The sequence below is a fragment of the Loxodonta africana genome, chromosome 5, assembly GCF_030014295.1.
Source record: "Loxodonta africana isolate mLoxAfr1 chromosome 5, mLoxAfr1.hap2, whole genome shotgun sequence".
Classification (NCBI taxonomy): domain Eukaryota; kingdom Metazoa; phylum Chordata; class Mammalia; order Proboscidea; family Elephantidae; genus Loxodonta; species Loxodonta africana.
This window is the reverse complement of record NC_087346.1, coordinates 140,847,419-140,864,084: the sequence shown is the minus strand read 5'-3', so window position 1 is coordinate 140,864,084 and position 16,666 is coordinate 140,847,419. Positions and strand designations below refer to the sequence as shown.

Sequence of the window (16,666 nt, the reverse complement as noted above, 5' to 3'; positions counted from 1 at the left end):
AGAGCTCAAGAATGCCATTTTTTTTTTAATCACAGCAGTCATATTACATCCTGAGATTTTAAAAATCCTCTTAGAAAATGAAATTATACTCCTGTTATTGGTTTCCAATAAGGAGAAAGACTTTAAGCTATTACAGTAGCATGGATAGTAGCTAGTATTTGGAAGAAGCCTTAGTTTATAAAAGCAATAGTTTTTTTTTTGTTGTTTTTTCTTCTCTGGGGTGTATCTCATATATGTGTGTGTATATATATATATATTTCATATTCTAGATTGAATCATTTGCATGACATCAAGGTAGTCTTTTGTATGATTGTGTCCCCTGGAGACCTTCTTAAAAATGAGATGTATATTTCATGAGACATTCTCTATATATATAATTTCTAAATTTGAAGTGGTCCCTCTGAAAGTGACTCGATTAAATTATTACACCTTTATTCTGAAGCCATGTGAGGGAAACAGCTCTTTTATAGGAATGTTTAAACAGTCCTTTAAGAGCAAACCTCAACTATGAATTCAGGACTTGATCCAAGGACAAAGTTCATTTGTATTATGATAATAGTCTTGCCCTGCCACATCTGCATTGCCTCACCCACGCTTGTAGAGCTGACAGCTCACCTTACTATTCCATGAAATATTCCGTTCTCTTTCAAGTGAAGCATTAAAGTACTTTCTTTGCTAGAATAATAATGTCTGTAAGCACCAAGCTGCTAGATTTAAACTGCTTGTTTGTAAAGAACGGGACAGTACAGGTAGGGTTTTGTATTTAGCTCTTCCTTTCAAGCAAGTAGTTTCCTTAATGTGAATAAGGCAATCATAATTCCAGAGTATAGGCAGCAGGAACAAAGCATATTTAACCAGTCTGGAGCAGCCTTAGTTTTATGTTTATTTTTTTTAATCCAGAATTGCAACAAATGAGTAATTCAATGACTGGAGAAGCTTCATTAGTTTGAAAAATGTATTGTTTGGAATGAACCGATACGGCTTTGAAAGTTTTTACCATGGATATGTGTAGTGTTTTGAACATGATTGTGAATTGTATTTCTAAGTGTTTGGGGCTGAAATGACCACCTTTGAGAAAATCAAAATTTTTATTTATTCCTGAATATTTAAAAATGTATGTTCCCGAGAGTGGTATTCAGACTCTAATTTGGGAAGTTCCTTAACTAAGAAGTGTATTTACAGTAAAGAGTATCTGCATGGAATGAGAGACGATGCACAGTCTGAGGATAATTAATGTAGAACAACTGGTAGCTTTCTAAAACGTATTCCTGGTTGGAAATAGCAGAGAGATATATAAGGCAGGATTTCTTTCTTGATTGGGTGTTCTTAAAGGAAAAGTGCTTTTAAAAGCAGGAAACCTAAAAGTAGCCTTGCTCAGCCTTGCCAAGGATAGTGAAATTAACATGCAGCTGGGCTTCTCTGATAAATGGATTCTGTTAGGTCACTGAGGGGGTGCTGTGACATTAAGTGATTTACAGTGCTTTACCTTAATGAAATTGTTTCAGCAAGATGACGCTGAAAGCTCTTAATGGATAGCTTTTCTTGATGTAATGAAATTGCATTCCTATGGCATTTAATAGAAGGTGCAGTTATTATTTACTAGAGCTTTCCCAGGGTGGCTGTTTGCACAGACAGTTCAGAACAAAAAGAGATTTCAGTGGCGGCGTCAAGACCAGAATGGCTTGTGACATTCTTCAGCAGATGAGTGTATTTGGGAGAGCAATTCAGTGAGTGTGGCTAGGGCTTTAGAGACCCTTCCGGAGACATCCTTTCACCTCACCCTGCTTATGTTCATCCCTTTTACGTATCTCCTTCTAATCTATTTAATAGGCAACTGGATTACAACCAGATCAGCTGTATTGAAGATGGAGCGTTTAGGGCTCTCCGGGACCTGGAAGTGCTGTAAGTACTGGTTGTATTTCTTACTCTTTTAACGGGAGCTTTGTGTAGTAATGCTGATGTGAAGCTTAGCTGCTCGCAAAAAATCTGGTGTCAAAATGATCTCCTGAGGTGATCCCTGAAATAACTCATGGTGAATACAAGAAAGTGGGAAATGTGTGCGCAAAACTGTGCATACTGTGTGTCTATGCTTAGGTAGAATTGCCTTTTTATGAAGGATGTTCGAATGTTCGTGGATATTGTCCTGTGTTTCTCCTTATCAGAAAATATTCTAACTCACAGGATTTGTGGGAATTCCCAGAGTTGCTAAATATGAAGAGAAACTCAGTTTTATAGGAACAGTAACCACCAAACATATACCCCATGACATTTGTGTAACAGAATAGTTCCCTGTTGGGTAGCTGGTGTATGAGTGTATTTAGAAGTTGCTATGCAATGGAAAAATGCATTTTCATTAAAAAAAAAAAAAATGTCATTATTAACCAGGTAACTTAACTTTATCTTTGTAATGCTATTTTGAAATCCACTTTCTAATTTTAATAAGCCACCCGTTCCATTTGAAAGTCTTCACAACTGACTTTGTAATGCACAAATGCAGATTGGAATGATAGGTAACTGCCTTTCCCTCTCCTTGCTGACAACATCCGTTACAGCTAAGTGATCTCTACTGAGCTTTGACTTTGTAAAATAATTGTAATGAAAAATAATAATTAGAAAAGAATTTTAAGCCATCCATACATTTCTGGATTTTTTTTTTTTCAGTAAAAGGTTCCTATTTCTGACTTATTGTATATACTTACACATTTTCCCCAATGATAAAATTTTTTTTGTGTTTGAAATTGTCATCATTGACACGAAAAATTTAGTCATAAATTCAACATTGAATTAAATGTGAAGAGATTTTGAGTTTTTAGTCCATTTATTAGAAGTTATCCAGAAATCATGAAGTCCTCCTGAGAATAAATTTGATTGCTTTATAAACTGAGTTTGAGGACTAGAATGTGATTTCGAAAAAGTTTAGTGTTTCAATGAGAATGACTTGTTTTAGTAATAGTTTTATATGATTTTGCTTTTAATTGTGAGTAAATGAATAGGATCACTAGCTTTGTGAAGTATTCAGTTAAGAATTACTATCAAAGATGTGTATATGAGTGAGCTGAATGAGATAAATCATGATATATAAAAATCTGTTGCCATTCTCCTTTGCTTCTGTTGGTTACAGTATAGCTTTTTTATAAGAAAAACATCCAAAGTATGCTTATTTTAACTATAAGGTCACTTTTTTAAACTGTATTACAGAGCCATTTTAGATATACGAAGCTCACTAATGCTATTTCAGAGTCAGAATAATTAGGATACAAGTATGATTTCATAGTAGTGATCTGAGTTCAAAAAAGAGAGTCAATGTCACTAAACTTTGTATAGAAGAAGTCTACTCACAAGAACTATGTATGTAATTGAACAGAGCTGATCATGCCAAAAATATGTTACTAAGTCAGCTCTCCTAACTAGATACAGGAATAATATGAAACATTTTTATGGAAAATTTGCCAAGTTTTTTGGATGAATTGAATCCCTTAAAGTGCCTTGTTATTAAGTAAAAGGGTTTAGATGCATATTAAATATGGAATCATTCAACTTATTCAATATATAAATACATACACTTAATACCTGCCATGTGGCGACTACTGTGTTAGGCACTGATCAACCTTTTATTCACAGATACGATAACTCTGCATTTTCATATTTGCTTTAAACTGGTATCATTGCTTTTGGAAGTAAATTTATAAAAACACAATCACCTCATGTATTTTATTTGTCATGTTAGTGAATATCTAAAAGATGACTCAGCTAAGAGCTGCTATCATGAAACACACCAAAGAGTCATAAATCCTTGATGCTACATGGAATTCAGATAAAATAAAAATCCAGAATGATAGGAGCTTTTTTGAGCACTTTAATATATAGCTCTCAAAGAGGTATAAAATGGTTGGGGCTTTTTTGCTAAGAAAATCATAAAAATTGGTACATGGTACAAGAAAACCTGAATTTCCTTGAAAGGGATTTGAATATTTTATATTAAAATGCCGTGAAGCCAAGCAAACATTATTTTAGTAGTATATTAGTTGTTGTTTTTGAATCCTCATCCTTTAACCAACCTGTAGAGAAATTAATTGATGAAAAAAAGTTAAGGAAAAAATCGATGTCAGTAAAGCACTGAAAAGACAAATTTATTAAGCCTAAATCACTGTCACCAGAATGAGTTGTGGCCCGTTGTAAGTATTTGGTCAGGGGTCTTTGTTTGTAGAATTACCCTCAGAAAAGTTCAGGGAGGAGGTTGTCTGTTTTTCTGATTTTTATGGTCCATGACTCTTTAGACTGTATCATCTTATGAAGTGGGAGTAATGAAGAATCATTAACTTGAACATAACCTTAAATTTCAGTTTCCTGATGTTTTAGGTTTTTGTTTTATTTTAATTCCATGAATCATTTGAGAATGTATGAATCTGCTTTGCCCAACCAGGGGAAGATGGAGCAATCATCTAGAGCCATTGTTGAAAATGTGTTAGATTGGGATATGTATTGGAGTAGAGAGTGTGGATAAGGTTCAAGTAGAAGTAAAAATCAAGGTAGATGAAGGCAAGGGAGAAGTTTATTACTTGCGTATTCGTGGTGAAGTGGCATGCTGTGGAATTCTAGTTGGTAGGATGTAGAACTAACCTTTTTATTTTCTTAAACTAAAGATAGCATCTCAAAAAATAACACTATCTGGAAACTAAATACAGCTCGATATTTTCTTTGGACCCTAGATTCAAAAGTGAATTATATCCCTTCAGTTGCTACTTTCATGAAGCTTATTGTTTTTGTTTGTTTCTTTTTTCCTTCTCTACAGGATGGGCATAATTTAATTTAATTGAAACATAGTGATTCATATCCATTAAATATCAGAGTCTCTGCCAAGTCCTATTCTTGGCACTAAGGGACTAAAAAAGACTAAATCCAGATTTTGGTCTTTAGTGGGGCTACGTGATTTTCAGGGCTCACATTTCTGATTTACATACCAAGATGTCCTTTGTACTGGATCACATAAATTCAACAAAGTCAAGTTGGAAAGTCTTTCTTGCTACAAAGAGAAAATCTTGAGGTTTAACATAGAAACAGACTTACACCTTGGAAAAAAGTTCACAAGTAAAATGGTACAATACGTGAATTCAGTTTGTTTCAGAATAGGAACTGATGGTGACTATACCAGATACATCTGATCATACCTAATTAACATTTATATTTGATATTAGTTTTAAGATAACAATTTCATTGCTTCCACATACTTTCAGTCCACTAATATTAGTATCCACATTGCTTTGCCCGTATCAATAACCCCAGGCCAAACCCACGGCTGTCAAGTCGATTCCAACTCATAGGGATCCTATAGGACAGAGCAGAACTGTCCCATAGGGTTTCCAAGGCTGTAAATTTTACCGAAGCCAACTGCCATATCTTTCCCCTGTGAACCAAGCTTTCACTTAGCAGCCGAACTCTTAACCACTACGCCACTAGGGCTGCAGTATCAATACTGAATAAAAATACTAAGGTAATGTATTTTTTCAGTTAATTATGTGAACTAACATTTTCAGAAAAGTCTTCAAGTTGATAACCACAGGCTTCATCATAGTGTAGTATTCAGTGAAAATCCTCTTTGGCGTGGAAGCATTAGAGAACATAGTTCAAAACATATGTCTACCGCAAATTACTTTTTAAAACATTTTTACTCTCTGCCCCCAGCTACATTTCAGTATGCCACATAGTCTGAAGTTTTTAGTCATATTAAGTCAGCATAAATTTTGAGAGTGGCTAAAGGGGTCAGGTGAAAGCAAATCCCTTTGAGAAGTGAAACCTTTTAGTTCAGACATTAGGATTATATTTTAATGTGGTTTGAAAAAACATCTCATTTCACTTTAGCCCTGGAAAATGCTAGAGGCTTTAAGATCACATAAGCCAACCAATTCAGTGCTTTATAGGTGCTCCATAAAGTACCCCCCATGTGACTTACTTCAAATCACTTGGATTAGTTCTTGTATCATTTGATACATTGCAAAACTGAATAGTAAAGGTAGTTCACACACTAGATCTGTAGCAGACTGGTCCTACATTATTAAGACGTATAAGTCACTGCCTCAACCCCAAACACCCTGTATTCACCCGTTGATAACTGCAGATACCAGCTGTCCTAAAACAGCCTCAGAAATGTATTTTGCTTAGCACGCACAGTTGGCTCTCAGACTCTTAGAAATATTTGAATTAGTTGCCAGTATTTAAAGCTCAGGAGGATTGATCTACAGATTTCCATTTCCAGCTTCTCTTCGAAAAATCAGATTGTTTGGCAGCCTTTTAATACAGCATTGCAGCAGTCCCTTGGAGCTGAGTATTAGCTACACAACAGGCAATATCCTCTCTAGTTTGTCCTGGTCCTCACCATCCTCAGCTGTCTGTCTGCTGTGCTCCAATTCTCTTGCCCATTGGTATGTCTTTACACATGGTCTGCATCTCTTGTTTGTGATCCCTGCCTGGTGTCTGTAGGCAAGTGACTTTGTAACCCATAATTCGAACCTTTCTCCACTATCCACCTTCATCCACCTGAGCCATGGATCCCATCATTCTTACCTCCTTCAATAACTTGAACTCTTCAGTAACTACTTACCCTGTATTGTCATTCTCTGCCCCATCCTAGAATCTCTTCCCACCTCTCCCCTTTTCTCTCACACCCCTGGGATAACTGTCCTCTCACAGTGTTCCCTCAGAATCTTCAGAAAAGGGAAAAACACCTTTCTGCTTAACCTTATGCATTCTGAGTGTTTGGAATGTGTGTAGTTCATCTCTCTAGTTGGTCAGCGTGCTATTTTAGGACATGAGGTAGGCCTGGTGAATTTTGATACTACTCTGTGTTGCCAAAAAAGTGACATCCATTCAGGAAATATTTGATGAATGACTGAATGACAATGACAGCAATAATAAAACAACTAACAATGCTGTGTGAGGATAAAGTAGGCAACAAAGCTTCTTAGGCCAAAAAAAAAAAAATTTTAATTGTATTTTAGATGAAGGTTTACAGAACAAACTAGTTTATCATTAAACAGTACACATATTGTTTTATGACATTGGTTAACAACCCCACGATATGTCAACATTCTCCCTTCTCAACCCTGAGTTCCCTATTGCCAGCTTTCCTGTCCCCTCCAGCGTCTTAGTCTTTGCCCATGGGCTGGTATGCCCCTTTAGTCTCATTTTGTTTTATGGGCCTTTCCAATCTTTGGCTGAAGGGTGAACCTCCGGAGTGAGTTCATTACTGAGCCATACTCTTCAGGGTTTCTCCAGTCTTTGTTAGACCAGGAAGTCTGGTCTTTCTTTTTGATTTAGAATTTTGTTCTCCATTTTTCTCCACCTCTGTCTGGGACCCTCTAATGTGATCCCTGTAAGATCAGTCATTGGTGGTAGCTTGGCACCGTCTAATAGTATTGGCCTCAGTCTAGTGGAGGCTGTGGTAGATGTAGTCCATTAGTCCTTTGGGCTAATCTGTTCCCTTGTATCTTTAGTTTTCTTCATTCTTCCTTGCTCCCAAAGGGGTGAGACCAGTGGAATATCCTAGGTGGTGATTCACAGGCTTTTAAGACCCCAGACGCTATTCAACAAAGTAGAATATAGAACATTTTTTTTATAAACTATATTATGGCAGTTGAGCTAGATGTTCCGCGAGACCATGGTCCCCACAGCTCTCAGCCCAGCAGTTCAGTCTCTCAGGGAGTTTGGATGTGTCTGTGGAGCTGGTGGCATAGTAGTTAAGTGCTACAGCTGTTAACCATAGGGTCGGCAGTTCAGATCTGCCAGGCGCTCCTTGGAAACTCTGTGGAGCAGTTCTACTCTGTCCTATAGGGTCGCTATGAGTCGGAATCAACTCGATGGCACTGGGTTTGGGTTTTTTTTTTGTTTTTTTGTATGGAGTTTCCGTGAACTTAGGCAAAAATTTGAACCAAGCCAGGATTATACTTACTGTCACCATAACTCCGTTGATCACTCATCTTCCCAGCTTTAGCTCAAGAAGCCATAACTCATACCACCCAGCACTCCAGAAAGGACAGGATATGCTACTGCAACCAAAAACCATTAGACTATATTAAGCCTTTAATAGTACTCCAGCATGTCACTTCATCCCCACCAGATGGAAATACCAAATAAAGACCTTCTCAAATTTTACTAGGCACTGATATCCACAGTAAAGAACAGTTAGCACAACTCTGTTCCAGGACCTGATTGGACTGATACTGTGCTATTGCTGTGAGATTTCAGGTGGGTAAATCATCTGTGCATTTCCTCCTGGACACTAGTGGCTCTAACAAAGGTCACCATCACCACCAGTTGTCATCAGAATGGAGTTGATTCTAACTCATGACAACCCCATGTATGTCAGAGTAGAATTGTGCCCCATAGATGGCTGATTTTGGGGAAGTAGATTGCCAGTCCTTTCTTACAACGCACCTCTGGGTGGACTTGAACCTCCAACTTTTTGGTTAGCAGCCAGGCGTGTTCACCATTTGCACCAGGCAGGATGTATTTAGTATACATAATCCACCTTGGAAGGAAATATAATTGCTCAATTGTCCAACTATGACACTCCTACTCCTTAACGAACACCATGACTAGATCCCCATATACGATATGCATGAAGTACCATGAAGTCAAAGGTAACGTGGCTAAAGCCATAAATATTCAATAAACATTTAATAATACTGAATGGCTAATATGTTAAAGTATGAAATTGAATTACTGAATTGTCTGTAGAATAGCGCATTCTGTGCACCATCTCTTCCAGGTAGTTGTCCTATACGTGCATAGTGACAAGAGGGTTTCTTGATATTATTATGTGGAATGATCAACAAGCTGTCATATCTGAAATTTCTAACTTTTTTTTTTTTTTTTTATTCTACAGCACTCTGAACAATAACAACATTACTAGACTTTCTGTGGCAAGTTTCAACCATATGCCTAAACTTAGGACTTTGTAAGTAAAAGTCAATTTAATCAATTAAGAGTATCCAAGAAGTATTATTTTTAGTAAGCAAATAACAGGACCACTTGTTTATGATGAAGCTGGCAAAGAACACACTTTTTTTTTTTTTTTAATTCTGGATATGATATTTGAGTAAATTGACTACTGTCCTGAACTTAAAGCTTTCTTGTAAATGGTATGCATCATGGGAAGTTTAGGGGGGAAGCATTTACGTTGAGCTATTGTGGAGGTCACATTTCATTAAGAAATGGAAGACTTCTTAATTGGCTGCCATAAATGATAAATGAGAAATTTTTATGATTTTATTACTGTACTTGGAAGAAGACGTAATAAAGCTAAACTGGTTCTCTAGAATTCTTTGTAACATAAAATCACAGCACCTCCTTCTAGTGCTTCTATAATTAAGGATGGTAAGTGTTTATTTTTAAAAAATATCTTTTCAGAGGTTACCGATGGACATTAAAATACTTTAGGTAAATAAAAACAGTTTTCAGATGAAGTGCTAGTTATAGCTCCTTCTTCTCTTGGAGAGAAATTAACCCTTAAAATCCAGGTGGGGTATTTAGTTATAGCCTTTTTCAAAGGTAAATCTCATTTGAACTGGTCTCAGAACCATGTTGACCTACAAAATTTATTTCATATGCGAAATGGTTTGAAACATAGCCAAGCAATCAGATTTTTTGGAAAAAAAAATTTTAATATAGTAAATATATGTATTTTTATTGGATTTTCAAAATATTTCTGATTTTATAATGACTTACAACTGGAAAAATATTACATTTATTTTCTTTTTTAAATACAAAAATCAATTGAATTACCATCTTTTTAATGAATTAGGTAATATCAATCTTATGTTATTTTTTCTCCTAAAGTGTAACTCCATATGTGATATCACATCATTATAATTACCTTGGAATATGATTTAGCAAAAAGAAATAATTCCAAAAAGTATTCAGGTATAACTTTTGTTTCCTTGGGACTATGAGACTGAGACTCATCTGACTAATTCACAGCCCGATTCTCTCAAGCTATATTTAACCCAGTTAGTCTTGTATTTTAACTTTAGCTAGTTTTTCCAAAACAAATTGATCACGCTTTCAATCCTTACAAAAAATGAAGTAACCGGGGGGGATAAAAAAGTTCAGCACCTGCATTTTTTGGGTCCTCTGTTTCCTTGTAGCAACCCACCGTGGTTTGTCTGCTAGTCAGGTTTTTAGATCATGTGCTTTGCTTATTTCTGGCTTGTACACATGTATTGGAATCTCTGTAATGTATGTAGTTTGAAACTGAAATATTTCGAGACCAGTAATGGAACATGTCTGATGTGCTTCTGTGGCTTTGATAGAATGGCACTCTGCTTTCTAAGCAAGCTGAGCCGAAGGTCACCCGCTTGTCCAAACTGTAGCTCTTTAATTCTGACCTTCCTTATAGTTTTGGTGCACGAAGACCCCATATCTACGACAGACTCAAGGAGAACCTAAATCAGTCTTCTAGCTTTAAATTCCCTTGCTTGGGTTGCTTCATTATTCCGTAGTATCATTGCTACTTAAAAATTCCATTTTTATGGTCAATTATATTTCTGGACTGAGTTCCATGTTTTAATATCCATTACTGTTATTGGGTTAGAATTGAGCACATCAGCTAAAAAGGACTAAAATGATATTACTTTGTCATAGATGATTCTGGGAATGATGCTGTGATTTACAGTTTTGGATGTCCTTTGCTCTGCTTTGCTTTGAGAAAACATAAAAGCCAGTTTGGAGTCATTTCCCTAAATTAGTGGATACATTTGTCCGATGTTTTATTAATGGAAAAGTGTTATTTGCCACTTGGAAGCAATCCATGATGTTGGGTGGACCTTGGCCAATGTAGAGGGGAGGCACTTAATTCCTTCACTACTTGTCATTTATGCCTTTTAATTTTGGTCCCAGCTCTCTGAGCATGGGTCCCCCAGAGCCAAAAAAAAAAAAGCTAATCCCCTTTTCTGTGATTAAACAAAAAAAAAAAAAGAAGAAGGAAATCAGAATAGGGGTATGAAAGAAGTGTTTTATATTGAAGTATTATTCTGTCTTGTTCAGCAGAAAATGAAAGTGACCTGCTGAAAAGGTACCACGGGCAGTTTCTGTAGAGACTAGTGATGGCAGAACTTCCTGATGTTTCAAAGTGGGAGCCACATCTTTTATGAACTTGCCCCCTTTTGTCCCCCTCACCTCAACCCAGCCCCCCACTTGCCTTCACTATGTTGCGACTATAGAGCAATTTGCCTTGGGCTTGGTTTTTCTCTTCACCCTGTTGAATGAGCACAGGCAAGAGAATTCCATGGTCACGTTGAAGCTCCTGTATATTTGCTTCATTCATAGTGAATGAAAAGAGGCTTGATTCTTTGGTGCAAACCAGTTTAATTTTTTAGAAGACTGATTAGACGGGAACATGCTAAGCTTTATCTACTTAGTGTGTTAAGCAATAAAGCTTGCCATTGTTATTAATGACTTTTTCAAGTTTTTGGAGTAACTATTTTCTGTTTTGTTGCTTTCGATTTCTTCCCTCTCATCTAGTCGGCTCCATTCCAACAACTTGTATTGTGACTGCCACCTGGCCTGGCTCTCTGACTGGCTGCGCCAGAGGCCTCGGGTCGGCCTCTACACCCAGTGTATGGGCCCATCCCACCTGAGGGGCCATAATGTAGCTGAGGTTCAGAAACGAGAATTTGTCTGCAGCGGTAAGGGAGAAAGAACCGCTATGCTATTGTCTTATTGTACGCTGTCATGTAACAGAACTGGGAAGAATGCATGCCTCAAATGTACCTGAACTGCTCACTAACAGGTGCAATGTGCATGAATTACACTATGAAAAGCCTCCTTTTAATGATAGTAAGTTCTAAGATGTTTGTAAGTGGTTGGCAATTACTGGTTAATTGTACCTAAGCTATGAAGACAGACTTTTGAGTTTGTACTCTAGGGGAATCATAGGAAATTCCTTTATAAGTGAAGGTTCTATTTGCTACTAATCATTTTCCCTTGCAGTAATAATTTATATCTATTTTTATGTTAACATTTGAAAACTATCTAATCCTAGATCCCTGCTGTGAAATTCAAAAGGTAATTCAACCAGAGTTGCAAAGTGCCAAAATACGTTTTCATGCAAAAAAAAAAAAAGAAAGCCTGTTGCCATCAAGTTGACCCTATAGGACAGAGTAGTACTGGCCCATAGAGTTGCCAAGGAGTGCCTGGTAGATTCAAACTGCTGACATTTTGGTTAGCAGCCGTAGCATTTAACCACTGTACCACCAGGGTTTCCTTTTCATGCAAACAATGCATTAATAGTTCCATTCTACTTAAATAAAAAACTGGCTTTACTAACAGAAATCTGAAAACAAAAATAAGATATGGACTATATAAAATACTGATAACCCAGTGATAGATAACATTTATTGTTTTCTATTTTTTTTATGGCAGTGGTGGTGGTGTTAGGTGCCATAGAGTTGGTTCCAACTCCTAGCAACCCTATATACAGAACAGAACGAAACGCTGCCCAGTCTTCCACCATCCTCCCAATTCTTGCCATGTGTGAGGCCATTGTTTTACTGAGTGCCTTCCAACCTGAGAGGCCCAACATCCAGCACTATATCAGTGTTCCGCTGGTATTCATAAGGTTTTCACTGATTAATTTTTCAGAAGTAGACTGCCAGGTACTTCTTCCTAGCCTGTCTTAGTCTGAAAGCTCTGCTGAAACCTGCCCACCATGGGACGCCCTCCTCGTATTTTAAATACCAGTGATATAGCTCCCAGGTCCACTGTACCACATAACCCACCACAACATGATAAACTGACAGACAAGTTGGTGGGCTTTCTATGTACTAAGCACCAGTTAAGTATTTCACATTTATTTACCTCATTTTAACTTCCTCATATCAACTGAATTAGAGATTAAAATGATGAGAAAAGGAGATAAGTAATCTTGTCCAAGGTTATAGAGCTGAAAAGTAGCAGAACCAGTACCTCACCTAGCCATTCACATGTATATTTAAATTATATATTATTATATATTAATATCATATTTGGAAACCCTGGTGGCGTAGTGGTTAAGTGCTACAGCTGCTAACCAAAGGGTTGGCAGTTCGAATCCGCCAGGTGCTCCTTGGAAACTCTATGAGGCAGTTCTACTCTGTCCTATAGGGTCGCTATGAGTCAGAATTGACTCGACAGCACTGGGTTTTGGATAATATCATATTTATCCATATTAATATTTAATTTATTTTGTAAATATAGCACTAGTCTAATTTAAAAGTCTGTTCAAAGTACAGTAAAACAAACCTTTGAAAAATATATAATACTTCATAGATGTTTCAACAATTTTTTAAAGAAAGAGTTGGAAGGCAGGATTTCACTTCTTGTGGGGTTTTTAGAGCTTTGTTAATGTATTTTCCCATGCTTTTTATAATCCAGAAAAGATTTCTTACAATATCATGGAATGTTCTCAGTGGGTCTGATTGCTTCAAATTAAAGCATTAAATTAATTAAATAAAATAAATTTAATTAAATAATGGGATGACTAACAATTCTTTATTAACCGCTTTTTTCTCTCTTCACTTTTTCCTTCCTGTTTTCTAGATGAGGAAGAAGGCAAGTTCACGTTTCTTTTTTAGACTGAGAATATTTTTGTAAAGTTTAAGAGTCTGTTTGTAGGTGTTGAGTTAGTAACTCTTGTTGTGGGGTTCCTTTGAGTCCATTCCAACTCACAGTGTTTCCATGTGAGAGAGTAGAACTGCCCCAAAAGGTTTCCTTGGCTGTCATCTTTTACAGAAGCAGATCCCCAGGCCTTTCTTCCAAGGAGCTTCTGGAGGGGTTCGAACCCTGAACCTTTCAATTAGCATCTCAATGTGCAACAATTAAGCCACCTGGGCTCCTATGTGTTAGTAACGACCCAGTCTGTAGTGGCATCATCCAAAGGGTGTCCCCACCACTCTAGCCATTTCTCTGCAGGTTAATGAGCCTTCCCTACTCCCTTCCATAACCATGTGTCTGCAGATGCCTGTTGGGTACAGTACTGCTGGTATTCTGTTGGGCTTCATCGGAACAGGAAATGTTTATTTCAAAAAAAGTTTTTTTTCCAAATACTGAATAGTTCAAACATACCTGCAGATAATTACTTATGCTGAAATTTTAAATTTTGCTGAGCCAAAACAGAGTCATGTAGATTAACAATTACAATGGCATGCTACAAATTATAACAATAACTTCAAAGAAAGCAGTAATTTTGAACCTATCCAGCCATCAAACTTAGTATTATCTAATTTTTTCCCCACATTTATTGGTGCACGATTACTTAATTAGAGCCACAGTTATATGAACCATTGCAGAGTTTCACCGTTTTCTTTTCTTTGTTTAAAACAAAGTAAATTAAACTCTGCAAGTTTAATGAATTCCAAGCTCTTTTTAAGCTTATTAGACATGAACCATAGATTAGTCTGAAATTGCTGCTTTTTTTGCAACTCAGAATAGTTTTGAAGAGCATTCTAGTTTTGAATCTGAATTTAGCCTTTCTCACAATTAGTTCAGATTTTTTAAAATTGCCATCTTTCTAACCAGTTTGTAAAATCTCATTTGCTTCCTCTGAGTGCCGAACCTCAAATAAATGCATGCTTCCTAAATATATATGTTAGAAATATAGGACCATTTTATGATCAAGGCCTTAGATAAATTTATTTCTGTAACATGCTTTGTTATTTGAGTTAAGCTTGCGTGTTTTGAAATTCAGAAATTCAACAGGAAAAATATGATTGCAATTTGTTTCTTTTTCAGGGCACCAGTCCTTCATGGCTCCGTCTTGCAGCGTTCTGCACTGCCCGACCACGTGTACCTGTAGCAACAATATCGTAGACTGTCGTGGGAAAAGTCTCACTGAAATCCCCACAAATCTGCCTGAGACCATCACAGAAATGTACGTGCCCTGAATTCCCCGCTTACCCATCTACCTCCCCTGTAAGCCAAACCATGATTTTCTTTAGTAGATTCTAGGTTTATCAAAGGCAAATCTGATCAATTAGCTTAGACAAATGTTCCTTTCAGAAGCTTATTGACCCTTACTCAGTTTAATTAAATACCTTGTTAAAGTGGCAGGATTTTTTTTTTTTTTTTTTAAAGCACAGGTAAAATTAGAAAGACTGTGTTTTAAAGAAAACTAATTTTTAGTACTTAGCCTTCCCTTGGGAAGGTGTTTTTAGGATATTTCAGAAAATAAGAGTGATTGTGCCTAGAATGATCTTTTGGGTCTAAAGGAGATCTGTTGTCCTTTTCCAGCTTGGAGAGGTGGGGGTACAAAGAAGGGCTGAGCTGGGGTAATCCGTCACAGAAACACGGTAATGAGATTGTATTCCACCCCCTCCAGAGCTGCAGTGTCACAGTCTTTGGAACTGTTGTATAGTCCAACACAGGTATAAAAAAGGTGATATTACAACACCAGATAGAAAAGATTCTTTTAAATTAGTGAGCATTTTAGGCTCTTTGAGTCAGTGACTACCTCCATCCAAAATTAAATTATTCTGACAAACTATTGCAGATGCATTTGGTATGCAGTTGTATGCATTTCTCTGTCCTTGACAAATACAAGTCATGTGGTCGAAGCAAGGTCACATAAGAGGCAAAATGGAATGCTTTTACCCTCTTGAGAAATATGCATCAGGGAAAATCTTTACCTCGTATCTGTTACCTAAGAAAGCACCTCTTAACTGTCCAGCACATCGTATTACTGCTTTGGAGGCCGAATCTGAATTTTAACTAAATAAATAGGTTTGATTGTTGTTGAGGAATGAAAGATGATCAAGTTTTTGTGCAAGGCCTACATAAAACTATTGCCGTCAAGTTGATTCCAACTCATAGCGACCCTATGGGACAAAGTAGGAGTGCCCCATAGGATTTCCAAGGCTGCAGATCTTTATGGAAGCAGACTATGACATCTTTCTCCCAAGGAGCAGCTGGTGGGTTCGAACTGCCAACCTTTTGGTTAGCAGCTAAGAGCTTAACCACTGCACTACCAAGGCTCAGTTTATAGGCCTGCATAGTAGTCAAAAAGAAAAAAAAAGATGAAATTTTAAGTTATTTTCAAAAACTGTCAGTTTTTTCCAGTCTAAGTAGTTAAGAGCTCAGGCTACTAACCAAAAGATTGGCAGTTGAAATCTACCAGCCACTCCTTGGAAGCCCTATGGGGCAGCTCTCCTCTGTCCTGTAGGGTTGCCATGAGTTGGAATTGACTGAACGGCACAAAACAACAACATAATAAATTAACTGCCCTAAATTACTTTATATGAGAATAACCTTAACCCATTGCCATCAAGTTGAATCCAAGGAGCACCTGGTGAATTCAAACTGCTGACTTTTTGGTTAGCAGCTGTAATTCTTAAACACTACACCACCAGGGTCTGGGGTTTCTGTGAATAACCTTAGCTCACATTATTTTAAAAAGTCTCTATTATGTATTTAATAGTGTGCATAGAGTTTTTCAGTATACGAAACAACCCTCTTCAGGGACAGTTGAATCAGTGGATAATTGACACAAACATGGAATAATGGACATGTCTAATATTATTCTTCTCAATTTTTTAATTGATGGAGCACTCCCTTACCCATAGAAGACCTTTGTAAGTTTTTTTTTTTTTTTTTAGTTGAGACTTGAAAGAAGGATAAATATGATTTAGTAAGAGACAGG

General features: G+C 36.9%; 1 protein-coding gene across 2 annotated transcripts in view; it reads left to right on the top strand.

Annotated features, from left to right (window-relative positions):
* Positions 1 to 16,666, top strand: part of SLIT2 (slit guidance ligand 2) — a 418,221-nt gene that overhangs the window by 249,857 nt on the left and 151,698 nt on the right. For both annotated transcript variants that reach the window (XM_003411373.4, XM_064286010.1), the window contains 4 exons: positions 1,831 to 1,902; positions 8,882 to 8,953; positions 11,518 to 11,681; positions 14,764 to 14,902. In XM_003411373.4, the coding sequence (XP_003411421.1) occupies positions 1,831 to 1,902; positions 8,882 to 8,953; positions 11,518 to 11,681; positions 14,764 to 14,902 (447 nt within the window). The remainder of the gene's footprint in view (positions 1 to 1,830; positions 1,903 to 8,881; positions 8,954 to 11,517; positions 11,682 to 14,763; positions 14,903 to 16,666) is intronic.